This window comes from Chiroxiphia lanceolata, chromosome 5 (genome assembly GCF_009829145.1).
Source record: "Chiroxiphia lanceolata isolate bChiLan1 chromosome 5, bChiLan1.pri, whole genome shotgun sequence".
NCBI lineage: Eukaryota > Metazoa > Chordata > Aves > Passeriformes > Pipridae > Chiroxiphia > Chiroxiphia lanceolata.
Window position 1 is genome coordinate 57,223,851 of NC_045641.1, and position 17,792 is coordinate 57,241,642.

General features: G+C 44.5%; 1 protein-coding gene across 3 annotated transcripts in view; it reads left to right on the forward strand.

The window, feature by feature from the left end:
- HIPK2 (homeodomain interacting protein kinase 2) overlaps positions 1–17,792 on the forward strand; it is a 140,538-nt gene that overhangs the window by 86,502 nt on the left and 36,244 nt on the right. For all 3 annotated transcript variants that reach the window (XM_032687687.1, XM_032687686.1, XM_032687685.1), the window contains 5 exons: positions 8,872–8,995; positions 11,029–11,148; positions 11,864–11,950; positions 13,005–13,189; positions 16,947–17,109. In XM_032687687.1, the coding sequence (XP_032543578.1) occupies positions 8,872–8,995; positions 11,029–11,148; positions 11,864–11,950; positions 13,005–13,189; positions 16,947–17,109 (679 nt within the window). The remainder of the gene's footprint in view (positions 1–8,871; positions 8,996–11,028; positions 11,149–11,863; positions 11,951–13,004; positions 13,190–16,946; positions 17,110–17,792) is intronic.

Sequence of the window (17,792 nt, forward strand, 5' to 3'; positions counted from 1 at the left end):
CCTCCCCGTTTTAAACCCAGGCTTTGTTCATGGCTGAATCCAGCTTTCTTAATCCCAGGAAAGGTGCAAAGTGATGACAAGTGCTTGATATGTAAGTGCGGTTTACTTGAAAGTCTTCCAGGATTAACCTATGGAAATTGCTTTTTCCAAGAGCCTCATGTGGGTGGTGGCAGTGAAGCATCGGGATCCTATTGGAGTGCCTGACATGTGAGTGTCTATGTGACACCTGATTTTTAAAGATGGATGCAAACCCACGGCAATGTAGGGCTGTGTTTTCAGGTGCATTGTGTGCATCCCCTCCATGGGGTAGGGAGTGTCAGAGCTCCTGTGTGGATCGTCTGCCTCTCTCTTCATCCACAGTCAGTGCGGGAAGAGAGGGGAAAAGATGAGACGGAAAAAGGAGACAGACATAGTAAGCAAGAGAGAAAAAGAGACAAGGTTATAGGTACTGAGTATGTGTTGAGGCCGAGGCAGGGTGAAGAGAGGGAGGAGGGGCAGCCTGGCAGAAAGCCAAGTATAGGCAAAGTCAAGTGAGACGTATTATGTTTTTCCATATGTATTACATAGATGCCAGATTGACAACAAGTTGTAATTAAGCATGACATAAAGTCAGCTATGCACAGCTGTATTATTCCTTAAAATTACGAGGGGTGAGGTCCTCTGGGGCACAGCAGAGTCTATGGATGCTCCGCCATGGGAGGTCTGTAAGACAAGCTGGCTGAATGCTTGCCAGGAGTGACACAGACATTGATTGGATGGCCCAGAATTGGGACAGGGAGGGAGTGGGTGACTTTCCTGGAGTCCGGGCTAACCCTGTCAGCCTCTGACACCGTTCTCTGGAGTATTTTCACCCTTCCCTGGTGGAACATGAGTGGTGTCAAGGGGTGAGTAGTATATTCAGCTTTTATGATTTATTTGCTATTAAATGCCCTTAGCAATGATAGGCTCACTAGGCCTGGTTGGTAATTACGCCAGTCAAGTTCAGGAGTAATTGTTGTTTAACTTGCTCTCTGTTTTTAAAAGACCTAACTCTGTGTGTGTACACTTGATAAAAACACCCTGAGACCTGCATCTGTACCCCCGAAGCACTCCCAGCTATGTAATATTTTGTCTGCATGCAGAAGGATCTTAGTGACCTTTCTACTGAGAAACGTATAGTTACTGTACCTTACAGAGTTAAAGTAGTTCGGGTGGGAAGGGGCTTTTATTTAGCCCAACCTGATGGTCAGGGTAGGGTCTGCCATGAGATAAAGATCAGGACTTTGTCTTGCTGGGTCTTAAAACCTCCAAGGATAGCAACTGCACAGTCCCTCAGGGCCACCTGTGCTGGTGGTGCATTTATCAGCACAGTGGAGGTGCTTTCCCCATTCCCAGTGGCAACCTCCCCTGTTTCAGTTTGTCATCTCCACTTCCTGCTACCAACCTGAGTGAATAGCCTGGCACTGTTTTCTCCATGTGGCAGAGGAGAAGGAAGCAGGCTGCTGTCATGTATGCCGTGGCTGTCCCTCCTCACACTGAGGTTACTCCATTTCAGCCATACACTGGAGTCCCCAGGCTGAATGTGGTGTCCAGATGTGGCTGGAGGTGGGTCACCACATTCCTTGGTCTGCTGGCCCTGCTCCAGGGAGGCTGTTGTGGCAACTGCTACCCGGGTCCTTCTTTCACGCCCACTGCCCTGCAAGTCAAGGTGCTCATTGGCCACTCCAGCTGAGCAGTTCCCCAGTTGTCACCAGGGCTCATCCATCCCAGGGGCTGGACTTGGAGTTTGTCCTGGCTGTGTTTCAGGAGGTCCCCATTGGCTCATGTCTCCTGCCTGTCCAGGTCCCTGTGCGTCCCAGCCCTGCCCTCAGGTGCATTGCCAGGTCTCTTCAGTCTGGCATCACCCATAAACTCGATGAGAATGCATTCTACCTCCTCCTCCTCCAGGTCAGTGATAAAGATGCTAAACAAAACTGGTGAGGGATAAACCCCTGCGGTACCTCACTTGTTACCAGCCTCCAGTTTATATTTATGTCCTGTAATATAAACCATCACCGAAGGCTGAGGGGATCAGCTTCCAGTCCTCTGAGCTGATACAGATATTTTTTGATGTGTTGCAGACTAATCTTGAGGGATGGGTGAGGGCAATGTGAGCAATGCAGTGTTGGAGCTACCCTCTAGTGGTGGTTGTGCTGGTGGTCTGACAGCCCTGTAAATGGCTCAGGCTACACCCACAGTCCTTTCCAGAAAACCAGATGTACCTGTGTTTGATTGCGAAGCAAAGAATGTATTTATAGGCCCTTTAGAGGCACTATCCCTGCTATCACTCAGACAAAACACATCTTTGTGGGCAAACCATGATAGATGGGGTGGCATTCCTCAGTGGCCCTTTCCCTCTCTCATAAATACCTGTGTTGACTAAACTCACAGGGTTTGAACTCTGTGCTGGAATCTGAAAGACATGGCATGCCTGCATGTTCTGGGATAAGTCCTGATTTCCAGGGATGTCCCTTGCTGAGATTCTGTTGGATTGGTGTTTCCCAGCATGGTCCAGAGATCATCACAGTCCTTGAGGCCCCACCAAATGGTCTGCAGAGCTTTACCGCTTCTTTATGGGTTTCAGCTGAGCATTCGAACCGACTCCAGAACTTGGGGATGCAGGAGTAATGCAGAAGTCCCTCTGTAAGGCCATCTCTCCCTTGCTGAGAGTGACACGGGTGGGGTCTGGAGCTTCTCTCCTGTCCACTGCATGGGACAGGGATGTGAGTGAGAGCAGGAGCTGTTGATGCTTCTAGGTGTTAAGCTCTGGCCCTGATGGCTGGCTTTATCACAGACTCTGGAGCAGAGGAGGGCCTTCGTCTGGGCGTCATCCATATTTAATGTCTGCATCCCTGCCACGTGTCTGTGCGAGTGGAGAGGAGGAGAGCTGAGGGAAATACCAATTATAACGTTTTACTTCCAGAATATTAACCTGTCTCCTTTTACATGCCTTCATTTAAGAAGTGATTTGGGGTCTGAGAGGTACAGAGGGACAAGAAAAGATGCTGTGTGCACTCCACTTCATTAAATAAGAGCTAAGAACACTTTGCATCCTGTGGTATCTGGCAATAAAAAGTGGATACAAATATAAAGGATCGAGTGAGTGGGTATGAGAGTCCATAACGATGCCACAAGAAAGGGTTCACCTGAGAGGAGGATAGAGCCCCCCTCAATTGAATAAAAACCCCCTTTGTAAGACACATGAAGAATGCAGTTCCTTGTCCTCACAGGAGTATCTTGGTGCATGGGAGAGCACGAGCCTTGAGTGGGGTCAAGCCCTGGGTGTGCAGCTGGTCAGTGCTTGCCTGCTCAGGCAGAGGGCTTCAGCTCCTACCTCTCTGCCTCTGACTGGGGCTTCCTGAGTGAAGATGTGAAACCTACTGCTTCCTAGAATTCAGGCTTTAGCTGGTGAGACTAGCAGGTAAAGACAGGAGCTATGTATGTCAGCTCAGAGACATCATTACTGGAGGTCTGTCTGCACTGCCTGCAGCTGCCTGCAACCTTCTTCTAGAAGCATCATCCCAAAGACGAGAAGCAGGAACACTTTCTGCTCAAGGTGCCAGCAAGTATCAAGTTTTGAGTTATATTTTTGTCTGATATGTATACTTGTCCATGAAGGACTCTGCTGAGACTATCACACTTGGCCGTGGGACCCTACTAGAGGTGGTAAATTATCCCTGAGGAGGACAGTTTGCAGGGAAGTTTTAAAATTCAGAAAGAGCCCAGCTCTCTGAATCCCAGTCTGTGGAAATGAATTTTTTTGGCATTTGTTTTTAATGTCCTGTGATGTGTGGGTGAAAAAGCCAGTGAGCTAGACTGGTAATTAATTTTCCTGACAGAAACACCAGACAATGAAATTACCCTGCCACAAAGCAGGGTTGCTAAAGTAAATACTCTGCCAGCGGCAGGCCTGAAAGCAGGATGGGGTCATATGTGAGGTGCAAGCAAATGATGAAATGGCACTTCTGCCTCTGAGGACCCACGAGTGCTGCCAGCACGTGGACCCTCACGCCCTGGGTCCCCCACACTGGCAGCTCTCTGGGACACATGGGCACATTCAAGCTGGGCTCCAGTGTAGTGAGGGACTTGCTGGACCCAGGGCTGAGCCAAGGAGCAGTTCACCCTTTGCTGTCCAGGCAAGTGATTTGATCGGAAAGGGGTAACAGATGTGTAAAGTGGGGATGGGCTGGTTGCTTTTCTTCTGGAGACAGAGGCTCTTTGGCAGGGCCCTTCAGTTTTTCCCAGGTTGATGGCAAATGATTTCTAAATCTTTGGTCTATGCCGGTGAGATTTGTGTGAGCTACAGAACAGGTTGTGCCTGCACATGCAGAAGGGGAGTGCCTTTTTTTGGGAGACATAGAGGGCAGCTCATGGAAGAGGAAGTACAGGAGGGCAAAGTTTTCTGTTTTCATTCCGTGTGTCTTGTACGGGAGACAGGAGTTACTGTGCCAAGCGTGTTGCAGATGCCAAAAAACTGGCAGAGAACAGCAAATGGGGATGTTCTTGTACGTATCAAGGTATCTGGCAATGGGCTGCCATTGTGTGGTGTCAGACTAGATCCTCACCACAATTGAAAGGTTTAGTGAGTCTGTGCTAAAAAAAAAAACAAACAAACAAATGTACTGTTGGTACAAAAACCACTTCCCTATGCAGCCATGGAGAGATCTGCTGAAGACCTCACTGCTGTTCCAGGAGGACCTGCTGTCATGTGCATTGTCCTTCCGATTTATGATTGCAATAATCTGATGTGCACACTTTAATAGGGCATTTTCCCTTTTGCATAGTGTTAGCAGCTGCCAAATGGAAAAATCTCACACAAGAAGGGACCAAGACATGGAAACTGCTTTCTGTCCCTTTGGAAAAGACAGTTACACCATTCTTATTGCTGAGCTAGATCTGAGTGCTTTTCGGAATACAAGGATCAGTTCTGGAGTGGACTGCATGGACATTTTAGGACCATAGTTATTTAATGCATTAATTATCTGTAAAAAGTGGTGGACCAGTAGTGAAGTGTTCAAGCGTGCAGATATCACACACTTGCTTAGGTTAGGCTGCAGAAAAGAGTGAGGAGCATTTAAAGGGCTGTATCTAGATTACAGAAAACATTATGCCAGATCAGTGCAGTACTGAAAAGCAGTAAACATTGGAAGAGGAAACATGAACTATTTCTACATAATTCTATGTCCTAAATTAACTGCAGCTCTTCTGGAGGGAGGACTGTCTGTCTCAGAGGATCTCCCAGATAAAACATCTGCTGAAATGCCTCATGTCACTCCAAAAGCAAACAAAATATTAAGCTTAGGGAAGACTGGAATGCAAAAGCATTCTGCAAATAGTGTAAAATAAGTCTAGGGAATATCCTCATGTTTAACTCTTTCTAGGTCAGTTCAGCCTGTCTCCAAGCAGTCATGTCAGAAAGAGGAGTTGTAGGGTCAGGCAATGGAAGTGGATTGAAACATCTGTGGGGTGGTACACTGAGAAGGCATAAGGTGCTACAGACATGGGAGAACAGGGCAGAGACACAAAAATAGCTTGTGCTAAAGAAAAGGTGATTCAAGCACTTCCATCTTCACCTCTAGACCAATTTGTGTAAACATGAGGTGAGAGGTAACAAATTTAAACATGATGAAGGAAAATCAGGCTTTAAACAACTGAGTTAAGATGCTATTCAAAGCAGAAGGTTGTCTCTGGAACTCTGTGCCACAACATGTGATTGAAATCAAGATCTCACCTTGTCTTAAAAAATCGACATGTTTATGTTAAGGAAGAGAGGAGTTTCACATGTTAGATACAGAAGGATGCAGAAGGATGTATGCATCCCTAACTGAGCATGAAGAGCAATGTCCACCCAAGAGAGGTTCAGAGGTATTTTATCAGTGGACGAGTTCTTTCATTGCAAAACTTGTAGCATCCTCAAACAAAATTGGCACTGGCCATCTCAGGCAGGCAGACCACTACTGCCTCTGTTGACTCCAACTCTCTCTTCCACACAGCTGACAGGAGGTGTCTGCTGGCTAAAAATCTGAGAGCCTGTGTGGTGTCCAATACCTGTTGTTCTTGGGCTGTCCTAATGACTGCTTAATTAAGTTAACAAGATCTTTTTGTCTCAGGGCCACTCCCTCTCCATGGAAAAATCGCAGTTATGACATGAAGTCTGGGAGAAAGGTGCAGCAAGTGGTGTACGCAGGGCACCATATCACTTAGATCTGCCCCCCTTCTCACAGGTGTTCTCATCACTGTTCCAAAATGATCATCTGTTTGGGACTTAACGGGCAAAGATTGCAACTAACATTTAGGCTCAATTGTGTAATGCGAATACCAGCTTTCAATAAAGTAAAATAAAATAAAACTATCTCACCATCTCCCCTCCCTAAAAGGATAGGTCTGGTTTAATGGAATGAATGGTGTTCCGTTTAGCTGCATTTTATGTGTTTAAATAATATGGGCGCTGGCTTGTGCTTTCTTCCCAGCAGCAGAGATGCAAAACTTCTTTTGCGTGTAGAAAAGAAATTGTCTCCTAATCACTGCATTCCAGAAAGTGCAGCTTTAAGGAAAACCCACCGGACAGCCAAAGACTCAGGAGGAAAAAAAAAATAAATTAGAAATATTGGAACCTCAAATTCTAGGTCATCCCTTCTTGCCGGGGTCTGGAGGTGTTGGCAGCATAAGTGTGGGGAGAGAGGGAGGGAGGTGTGTGCTGCATACGAACGCTGTGCAAGCGATTTTTATAAACAGGGAGTTTTCTACACAAAATAACATTGGGAATATCCCACTGATAGTCCACCCCTGCACTCCCTCCACTTGAGTTAGGGGGAGGGATTTGAAGTTGGAAGGGGGGGGGGGGGCCGATGCGTGGCTGAGCTCTCATTAGTGACCAGGGACATTTCGTTCACAATGTGGAAGGCAGAAAGGGAGAGGCAGATGGCTTTGAATGCAGGATTTACATAGTAATGAGATTCAGGTCACCATAGCTGTCTTTTTTTCTCTGCATTTTGTCTAGGTGTCGAGTAGTGTGCAGGGATGACAGGGATGATGGAAAAGGGAGAAAGGGAGGAAAATTAACCCCTTCCTCATAAGGAGAAATTGGTGTTAGAAAAAAAAATTGTCACAGTGGGCTTAAAGAACAGTAGAGTATGACAACAAACACAGATGTAGCTAGGAGGGCTAAAGGTAGCCACTTTTTAAGTTTCTGGCTTGTTTTTTGTGGTAATGACACAAAGTATTCTAACTTTAAAATCCCAGGATTTCCTGAAATTTTTACATTCTGCATTGCTGGTTTGAGAATAGATATTTTGGGGCTTTTATTGTTACAAGTCAACCCAAAGTTGTGGAAGTTTGTGGACTGAAAATGGGGCATGGCTTCTTGCTACAAGGCCTTCGCTTCTTTCTTTGGACAAAATTACCCATTTTGCTTGGTTTCTTGGCTAAAGACTTGTCTTCACATGATTGTAGTGGTGTGATTAAAACATAATATTTTCCACTGCAATTGGTAATTCTTAGTATGATCTCACTACTGTCAGATCTTATCCTGATGACAAATGGGAAACTGGGAACCATGGGTCCTATTTCAAGCTTCGAATGGTGGCACTTGATTTGCTCAATAGTCAACCCCAGGCATTCCCAAGATATGCATCAGGGCCCAAGAAATCTCAAGGCTATATTTAAAATTATGAAAGTTTTAAAGCAATGTGCATTTCTTTTCTCTGTCTTCTTTTTTTTCTTTATAGTTAGAGGAGTGTGGGAAAGGAAGTTACTCTTTCTGCTGTACATCACCTTACTCCAGAAGCTGGGGCTCTAGAAATGTTGCAAAAAGAGCAGGAGAGAAGCTTTTGGTGATCCCAGTGTAGAGTAGAAACTATGTCACTTAACTGCATGTGGGACACTTAGGCAGAGGTGGGAAAGTAGGGAAGGCGTTTGTGGGTGTATAAGGTTTTCAGTATTTGTAAAATCCTTTTTGTTCTTCCACAAAGAAGTTGTTTTTGAAACAGGGCATTTGGGGCACTAAGGTCAGGATTCATCTCATCTCACCTTGGCCACTGGAGTTGAGCGAGCTTGTCTAACCTCGTCATACAGACCTTTTCAGCATCAGTGAAGAAGGATTCAGACTATCCCAAGCAGTGGGACAGATTCCCCTTGGAAGGGGAGGGGCAGAGGTGCTTTGGTGGCATCTCCTGAAGCTGACAGTCAGAGTGCCACTGCATTTTGACTGTTTGGGCTGAAAGGAAAAGCAAATCTAATCAGGTGCCTGGGACAGACTGGGAAAGGAAGACTTCATGGCTACTTCCTCCTGAGGAAAAAGCTTAGGTCTAATAGATCTAATTACATTATTCTCTGATTTATTGTTACAACCATTTGTTTAAAAAGTCAGTAATCCTTTTATACCAGTCCTATAATGATTATTTAATGTCTGGTTGTTTGTGAACCCACCAATCTGTGTGAACGGAGGATGCTTCACCATGGGGAATCTGCTCAGCTCTCCACAGGACAGTGAGCTGGGCCTGAGAGCCTCGAGTTGGGGCCTTAAGTGGGTGGCTTCAAATTCCCACTTGCTGAATGAAAACAACGGTAGTTACATAAACCCACTACAGTCTCCTTTACAAAATGCCTATGTAAAACATAGGGCTGTCTTTTGGCTGTATACAGCCATAGTACTCCTCTGCAAGGATAAATATTCACCGACTAATGTTTGGTTAGCAGGCACTTTGCTGGTGGCCAGTGGGTCCCTCAGCTCTGCCAGAGCAGTGACACTTGTTGGCCACAGCTCCATGGGTGTCCCAGTCAGCACCAGCCACCCTATGCCAGCTGAGTGGGTCTGCTCCCCTTGCTGATGTTTTCTAACCTCTTCCTTTGCAGAGCCCCTGAAATCATCCTTGGTTTACCATTTTGTGAAGCAATCGATATGTGGTCATTGGGATGTGTCATTGCAGAGCTGTTCTTGGGCTGGCCGTTGTACCCGGGAGCTTCGGAGTACGATCAGGTGGGTATGGATATTGCCCTGGGTCCCGGTAAGTGCACGGGTGCTTTTCCCTTCTCTTGGCAGAGTGAACAGATGCCAGCTTTTTCACTTTTGCTAATGAGAGGTCTGTGTTTCTTACCCTCCCAAGACAACCCTGTCGTTATCCACCTGGGGTGTTTATTCTGGGTAACCGGTGTGCTGCTTGGTATGCTGGCTTTTAAGACCTGACTGCCTAAGTGAAATCTCAATCAAGAGCCAACGCTGCCATTGACTGGAGAGCTGTGTACATGTCTCTCCTCGCTGAGCAGAGCAGGCACCCTTCCTCTGCTGTAACAGCAAGGGCTGAATAAAGGTTTATTTGTTAGAAGAAACTGCACAAACTCAGCTGCATTTCATAACCCTTTTATGAGAGTGCATATTAAAAGCAATGACAAGAAGGAGAAGGTTCGCATTGATGTAGGTTTCCAGTTAATATAAGCTGTCGTCCTTTTTCTCCCTATAGGCTTTTGTGCTCTTTTTGTAGTCCTAAAACTGATAACACAGCGGCTGCTGGAGTCAGGGCTGTGGAACACTTTCCATTCCCACAGTCTTCTTCAGGCTGATCTTAGCTGTCTGCAAATGCAGCCTGTAAAGGGTCTTTTTTCTTTTAGGAAATAAATTTTACCAAAAAAAAAAGCAGGATAATAAGTTTTTCATAAATTTAAATGTTTTGACTCTTCTTTTGAAACTAGTATTTTTTTACTCAGAGCTCTAAAGGTAATATTTGGCAGGGGAAATAACTTGGAGTGAAGAGCAGGGCTGTTAGTGACTCCAAAGGAAATCAGACGTAGCTGAAAAACTCACAAGCGTTTGAAAATCACATACCAAGCATGAAGAGTGGATTTCTTTCCTTTCCCTGTTGCACCCCAAAAACCATAAAACACGCAGCTGAAAAAGAAATCACCATACCTTTACTGTCCAGCTTAACTGCCCAGCACAAGGCTTCCTCTAGTAAAGTATGAGGAGGGCTCCTGGGGAGCTGGGAAAGGGGTAGGGGCTGATCCTGGCCCCTTGCTGCAGCACTGGGGCAGGATCTTGGTGCCTCTCTGGTGCATGAGCTCTTCTGATGGACCTAAGGAGCAGCAGAGCTGAGGAAGCCATGTACAGTGAACTGCATCCTTCCAAGCACTGAGTGCTTGGAAGTCTTTGAAACAGCAGCTGATTTTTATGCCTTCATTAATTTTTTTATCCTTCTCTGTCTCTTCTCTAAAAATCACTTTCCATTCTTCCCTGGAGTTTTCTAGAGTAGATGACTGTTTTGAGCAGTTTTGCAGAGTCCGCAGCAATTTTTCAGAACAAAACGTTCAGGAGTCAGAAGATACAAAGTTAAAGTTTCATGTGGCACCCCAGGCATGTGTCTCTTTAATTGTGTAATCACAGACCCTTTCTCCTTTATAAAAAAATAAAAGTTGGAGATCCTGGAAACATGTGTAGTATCTTTTAGCTGTGTGGGTGCCAATGAGATCATACTTGTGGATGTAACCCACATAATAAATGACATCATGCAGTTGTCATTAGAGATGAAGTACTTTACATACCATGTGGGTGTCACTTCACTTGAGAGTATATTTTGTCCAATTTCAAAGATAGTCACTTCATAGTCTTCCATTTTGAACTTCAAACTGCTCCCAGGACAGGCTGTGCACTCAGGTGGAGGAAAACCAACAAAAGTTAGAGAGAAAATAGCAAATTGTTGAAATTCTTTCTGGGAGAGGAGGGAGTGACATAAAAAGGTGAAAAGCGATGAGACACCCCATTGAAATAGCTGTCTGCCTTGTGGGACTGTGCTGTAAGGGTGAGTTTCCAGTGATGTACATGATAAACGGAGGGAATTCCATACAGAAGTTCGCTTTCCTCTCATTCCTTGCACTGAAGTTTTTTGGGTGAAGTCTAACTGCGTGCTACATTTTCTCTTTTTTTTGTTCTGTTGTTTCAAATGCCTCCTGCACTCCTTCAGGGAAGACCTCCAGAGATCTTCACAGGACGAACAGTGACCTCTCATCCTTCTCTTACAGATTCGCTATATTTCACAGACGCAGGGCTTACCAGCAGAGTATTTGTTAAGTGCAGGGACAAAGACTACGAGGTTTTTCAACAGGGATACAGACTCACCATATCCTTTGTGGAGACTGAAGGTAGGAAAACATTTCCTTATTTCTTTTACCTTGCAGTTGCTTGGAATGTCTCCTCTCTCTGAGGAGACATTCAGATCACCTCAGAGCCTAGATCTCTGCTTTTTGCAGTGCAGTGCAGACATTGAGGTGGGTATGGCCCAAGGTAAAACTGCCATCCCCAAAGTCTACAGTCTATAACACACCTGCTCAGCATTGCTTTGTGGGAAATTTAAGTCTAGAATTGACCTGGAAATCTTCCTCTAAGTAGTCTGTGGATTGGTGTGTAGTTTAAATGAAACATGCCCTTGGCAGACTTCGCTCTAATATCTAATGCATTGGGGGGGTAAAAAAAGGCAAGGATTTTAATTCTGACAATGAAAACCACTAGTAATGTAGGTGAGCCCTGAGTCTCGTGTGCCGGTGTGTTTGGCTGCATGCGGTCCCACAGGGAGACAGGCCAGTGGGCTTCTGGCTGTAAGGATAGGATGCTGAGCTAGGATGGGTGTAAGACACCCACCATAGTTGGGAGGATCCTCAGAAGTGAAAGGGAATAGATAAATCACCTTGTGACACAAAAGATGTCACATAACCATAGTGGAAATCACATCAATGTTGTCTGGTCAGGCAAGAGAGGCACGGTGGTCTCTGATGAGGACAGGATGAGGCACATGTGGGCACATAAGCACAGCTGACTGCAGGGCAGTGTTGGTCAATGCCTCTGTCCTTTTTTGAGCAGACGCCAGATGATCATGAGGCAGAGACGGGGATTAAGTCGAAGGAAGCAAGAAAGTATATTTTCAACTGTTTGGATGATATGGCACAGGTAAGAGCATTGGTGAGTAACCAGGAAGACTGTTTACATGCCTTCTGGCAGCACTAAAAAAAGGGAATTACATGAGTTCTCTGCACATCCTGTACTTGTGCCAGCTCCTGAAAAATACCAGGATTATGCCTACCAAATTAGCTGTTATATCCAGCTTTGTAGGGGTGACTACAGCCATAGTAAAGCAGCCTTGGAAAATGACTAAGTCACATCTCTGAGTGTTGAAATCCTGTGTTTTCTCTTGACTATGCAGTACTTCTCTGTGTGACCACTGGCAAGTCCCTTAGTTCTCTGTGCTTTAATATTTCTGTTTGATAAATGGTGACACTGGAAATACTCACCATGGCTGTAGAAGAGTGCTTTCTGTAAAATGTAGCTGTCTGGGGGAATGGGGAGTACTAATTCACTTGTCAATTCCATATAGTTGTGAGAGGTAATCCCAGCATAACCACTCCTGCGACAGGAGTTTGTGCTAACACACAAATCATTGTGCAAAACGGGTGCAACACTGGAGTTTGTACTAGCAAAGTCTAGACATGGTAGCATTGATAAGCAAAGATGCAGAAATGGAGGACTGGAATCAGCGGAGACTTTATAAATGCATGAAATAACATGTGGGGTTTTTTTTTCCTGGCACCTGATACATGAATGGGATGTTTCTCATAAACCTACTGAGAATTTTTATGTATTTTATATATCTCTTGCTCACGGGACACATAGATAAGCATCTGATAGCACAGTACTTTGTGTGATAAATACACTGATTATGAGAACTTGCCTGCTACCACATGGAAGCTGTTCATCATCAGTGGAGGGTGACTAAGTGTTTCATTAGCCACTGACCCAAGCGAGCTGAACACTTAACAGTCTGTCTAGAGAGCTGACATGCACAAGCCAGATGACCAGCCAGAGTGTGCTGTGTGACTTCAGTAACTACCCCTTTAGACAGGGAGGCTTGCAGGGCATGTGCTCCAGCGAGGAGTAAACACAGTTTGCTGGAGACCTGACCATCTGCTCTTTCCTTTGGCGCTCACTCTTGTCGTTTCTCCTTTAGGTGAACATGACAACGGATTTGGAAGGAAGTGATATGTTGGTGGAAAAGGCAGACCGGCGGGAGTTTATAGATCTGTTAAAGAAGATGTTGACGATAGATGCAGATAAGAGGATAACACCCATTGAAACTCTGAGCCACCCTTTTGTCACCATGACGCACTTGCTCGATTTCCCTCACAGCACACAGTACGTGGCTTTTGTTTCCCTTGGATTTTGAACTGGAGGGTGAAGGGAAGAGCTGGCTGTGGTGGGGACCAAATATATCTGAAGGGCATTCTTAAGATGTTTAAACCCTAAGTTTTAATCTTTTCCTGGTTAAAAAAAGGGGATTGACAAGTCAAGGTTGTTAGAATTGTGTTGTGGGTGCTTGGCATTTAAAACGCTGAAGTGTGTGCTACATTAATTATGTAAATATTCAATAATTACGTATTTTTCCATTAAAATGCAGAAGAAATTATGCAATTAATGCTGAAACTATCAGTCTAACTCAAAGTAATATAGTCCTGATTGTTACTGAAGTAATCAACCTTATCTGCAGTGGGGAACCGACCCTTGTTCCCAGAACCTTCCCATCTTGCAGGGGTCATTTTGGGGCTCTTTGCTTTTTAAGGGAAAAGCTGTTCTGCAGCAGCTCTGTTTTACAAGTGTAGGCAACAGGACGAGGAGTTCAATTTTCAGCTGCTTGTTGTCTGCCTGTGTCACCTTAAATACCACACTGTGACCTCATCTGACACACGTGTGGAATGGAGATGGGCTCCGTGGCTTGCTGGAGATATGAAGAAGTGTCATGCCTTCGAGCCTGACTGCCCCTTCTCCTAAGGCTGTATTTCAGAGCAGAGCAGCCTGAAGTGCAGGAAACCTGCACCCAGCCCACTGCCCTTGTCCCCTGGGCAGTTCACATAGGGCCAGGCTTCTCAGGTGTAAGTGAAAAAGGTAGATACATAGTGGGAGTTTTCCAAAGCCTTCAGGACACCTAGCTTTGAATATCCTGCTCTACGGCACCTGCAGTTCAAGGTGCTTTTGCAGGCTGTCCCTTCCACTTGACAGGAGAACAGTTGCCAGCACAGTGTTGTACTTCATTGGGTGCCATTTGCATGAGTGTTTAAAGGCTGTCAGGAGCTCAGGTACAAAATTAAAAAGCTCTAGATTATGTGTGTGTGAGTGCTGCAGAGCAACAGGTAACTGTGTCAGCTCTCCTGCTTGTATGTGTGGCTGCGGTATTTCAAGTTCATTTAAGGTAGCTTTCCCTCTTTGAAGGAGCTGTAACTGCCTTTTTGTTACATTTATCACAAGATAAGAGCAGCTGCTTACCAGAAGGTAGTGGGTGCACGATCTGTGTAGACCCAGACGTACCATGCACAGCCATTTTGGAGCATTGTTATCTATAAATAGATAGTAAATGATAAATGTAATGAAAACAAGATGGGAGATTGTTGTGCTAAACAGGGAGAAAGTAAGTTTCATATAAAAACCATTCATAAATAAAAAATGTCAGTATTTTCTAACAGCATGAGCGTCATAGACAAAAGTCTCTTAATTTGCAACAATCCTTCTTACTGTGCAACAACTGATTGTGTAAGATAGGAGAGATCTGTGACCTAATGCATTGCCGTCAGAAATCTTTCCACTAACGCAACAGACCATAACCACATCTTCATTTTTGAAGTGCTCGCTTGTGGCTGCTGAGGCGAAGCCCCAGAAAGGTTGAAAATATCACTGGGGCCGATAGCAGTGAGGATTTTACCCAAGTAAAGAATTCAGCATCAGGTCTCTGAATACTAAACGCTGTGCCAGCCGGGTGCGTAACCCCGCGCAGCCCTTCCACGTAGGAAGCAGTGATTGGAAAAGAGAGCAATAAGCTGTAACCAGCATGGCAAGTTGATGGAAATTTTGTCTGTGATTGCCTGTAGTTTGGAGAATAGAAACTTCAAAGCCTTGAGAGATGCAGGGAGTGGTAATCTGTCTTGAAAGTAAATTGGGCAGCAGAGAAAGTGAGAATATGTGGAAGCTGTAACTTCTGGAAGGAATCTGCTGTGGCACACTTCAGAGAGGCTGCAAGTTTGAGCAGCACGAGGTGGGCTGTTCTGCTTACTTGCAAACAGACAACAAAGTGACTTTAGGTCCCCATTTCACATAATTAGCTGCCTGGATCTTAAATTGCTGAGTACTCCTCGGACTTTTTCTGTTTTACTTTGTCCCTGCCTTTTTTTATCCCCCCTTTTTTTAAAGTAAGAACAGAGAACATATTATTGCATTAGTAGAGCTTACACCCTGTTATATAAAACTGTTTAGTAACACACACAGTTCACCATGTAGAGAATATACACTCTTTTCAATGCTTTCTGCTTTTTGAATGGGGAATTATGTTCATACTTGACTGGAAAAAATGCAATTCAATAGTCTTCTGTATTTATTTGATAAGTGTTTGATTTTGCTGAATGTTCTGCAACTAACAGGTATAGTTCTGTAAGTGAATGCTCATAATGTGCAGCTGTGCAGTGTCCTGAGCCTGTCTTGTCTGCAGGTGTTTATGGCCCAGATCCAGTTATCAAGATATTACTCATAGGAAAAGAGAGGTGACCATTTGAATAAGAGAAAAGATAGGGATGAAAAGATTGAGGTCCTCTTCCTGACCAGCTCGAGGGATCATATCAGGTTGTCCTTTTGAAGGGACATTTAGTTTCTTAAAAATTAGGTGAGGATAAGTTTACCTCCTCTAACAGTTTAGATCATTACAAAACAATCAGCATACAGCTGATTTTTTACAGCTACAGCTGATTTTCACTGCTTGGAATTGCTATTTTTCTGTGTTGAGATAATGGAAATAAAATAAATGCCTTTATACTTTTTGGGGTTGAGTTTCAGACTCTTAAGATTGCATTTGTAAAATCAATTATTATGGAAGAATTGTGGGAAAACCGTATTGGTTTTAGACCTCAAAAAATGAGATTTTATTAAAAATATAGTTTTGCACAGATTTGCTGTGTTGTTATTTCTTAACCTCTGTATGCTTCGGTATCCTCATTATAAAAATGAAATACTGACAGTTTCATGTAGTAGATGCCTGGTGAGTTCTAAAAACGTAGAGAGTATTTCATCTCCTTTTCAGGAGGCACAAAATATGATACTTCTCAAAATTTCCATTGCTATATCAATAACATTTAAGGGAAAGTCAGCGTAGAGGAAGAAACTGTAATCTTTCCCCCAGAGATCCAGTTCTCAGTGTGAGATAACCTCAGAACCGGATTGCCTTGGGGCATTGATGAATCTGATTTGGTGTAACCTTTTTCAATATGAATTGTCCCATTGACTGCAAGAGGAGGTCTCGTGCTTCAAGATAAGCATCCGTACAAGCATTTAGCCAGACAGGGGCAATGTTTTAAGGGCTAGGCTGGACTCAGCTCTCAGTGAACTACTTCTTGAAAGGAACAAGGGAGATTTTTTAGTGGTCTCAGTGATCAAGAATAGTAGAATTCTTCCTTGCAAAGGATGTGTAAAACTACCTTTAGGCTTGCACAGAGGCAAAAGCGTGAGTTGTCTTTTCCTCTCAGGCTCAATCATCAGAAAAAAACCAGTATCTATCTTTCTTTCTTACTCTCAGTCTTTTTCAGTCCTTAAAAATAGCCACTTTGTATTTCTTGCCTTGTCACCTAAAGAGCAACCAATTTGCTTGCTGCTTGTGATTTGTATTGCAGTGCTGAGACCCATGGGAGCACTCAGGAGTCCCAAAGCAGCTGCTCTCGTCTTGGCCTTTTCAGTACAGAGTTAAACTGACTCTCGCTGGTTAAGAGAGACCTGCATAAAACAGCAAAGGGCTTTAAGAGCCTAGAAAGTGCTAGACCTGCCGTGGAGACCTAATGCAGGGCCACTGTGATGAACTGTTACCTGTGTTAGTCGGTTGGTTGATTTTCTGTCTCTTCTTTGCCCCCCTTTCCTTACACAGTGTCAAGTCCTGCTTCCAGAACATGGAGATTTGCAAGCGACGGGTGAATATGTATGACACAGTGAACCAGAGCAAGACGCCATTCATCACCCACGTAGCCCCAAGTACATCGACCAACTTGACCATGACTTTTAACAACCAGCTGAACACAGTCCACAACCAGGTAAGGGCATTGATCAGAAGCAGACAGTGCTTGAAACCTTTATGTCAGCAGGGTCTAGAAGACGAAAAGCGAAGTAGCATCCCATTTAACATGCCTGCCAAGAGATGGTACCTTTTTACTCTTCTTCCTCTGCTTCTTTCATCATTCTCTTTTCTTCAGGCAAGCAGTAATCTTGTGGCATTTTGTGTGACGGTGAAATGTTGCCCATGTTGTTTATGTTGTTGTTGGGGTGATAAATCCTGCTTACTTGGAAGTTGCTATGGGGAAAAGCTCATTAGTCCCTTAATGCAGCAAGTAGGACTTCACTCCCTGGGTCAGGCAGAAGTATTTGTGATCTTACAGCACTTCTTCAAATTTGCGTTGAAGTAAAAAGAATTTAAACCCTTCTGTAACAGACACAGCACTGTAACTGATCAACATGAAAGAAGAGTTTAATGATAATGTTTATTCTTGTCTCGCATTGGTTTTACTCTAGGTGCCACAGTTGATGTGGGGACTGTGTGCATGTACCCCCACTGTGAACACACTGCACTCTGCTTCAGTGGGCTCTGGCTTTATAATAGTGCTTTGTATTAGTTTCACTTGTCCCAGTGTTGGGGGGGTGCTGTGTTGACAAATTTTTTGTGACTAGCAGACGAAGTTGTTTACTGCAGTACTGTATTACAGCAGTGAAGGGAAACTCT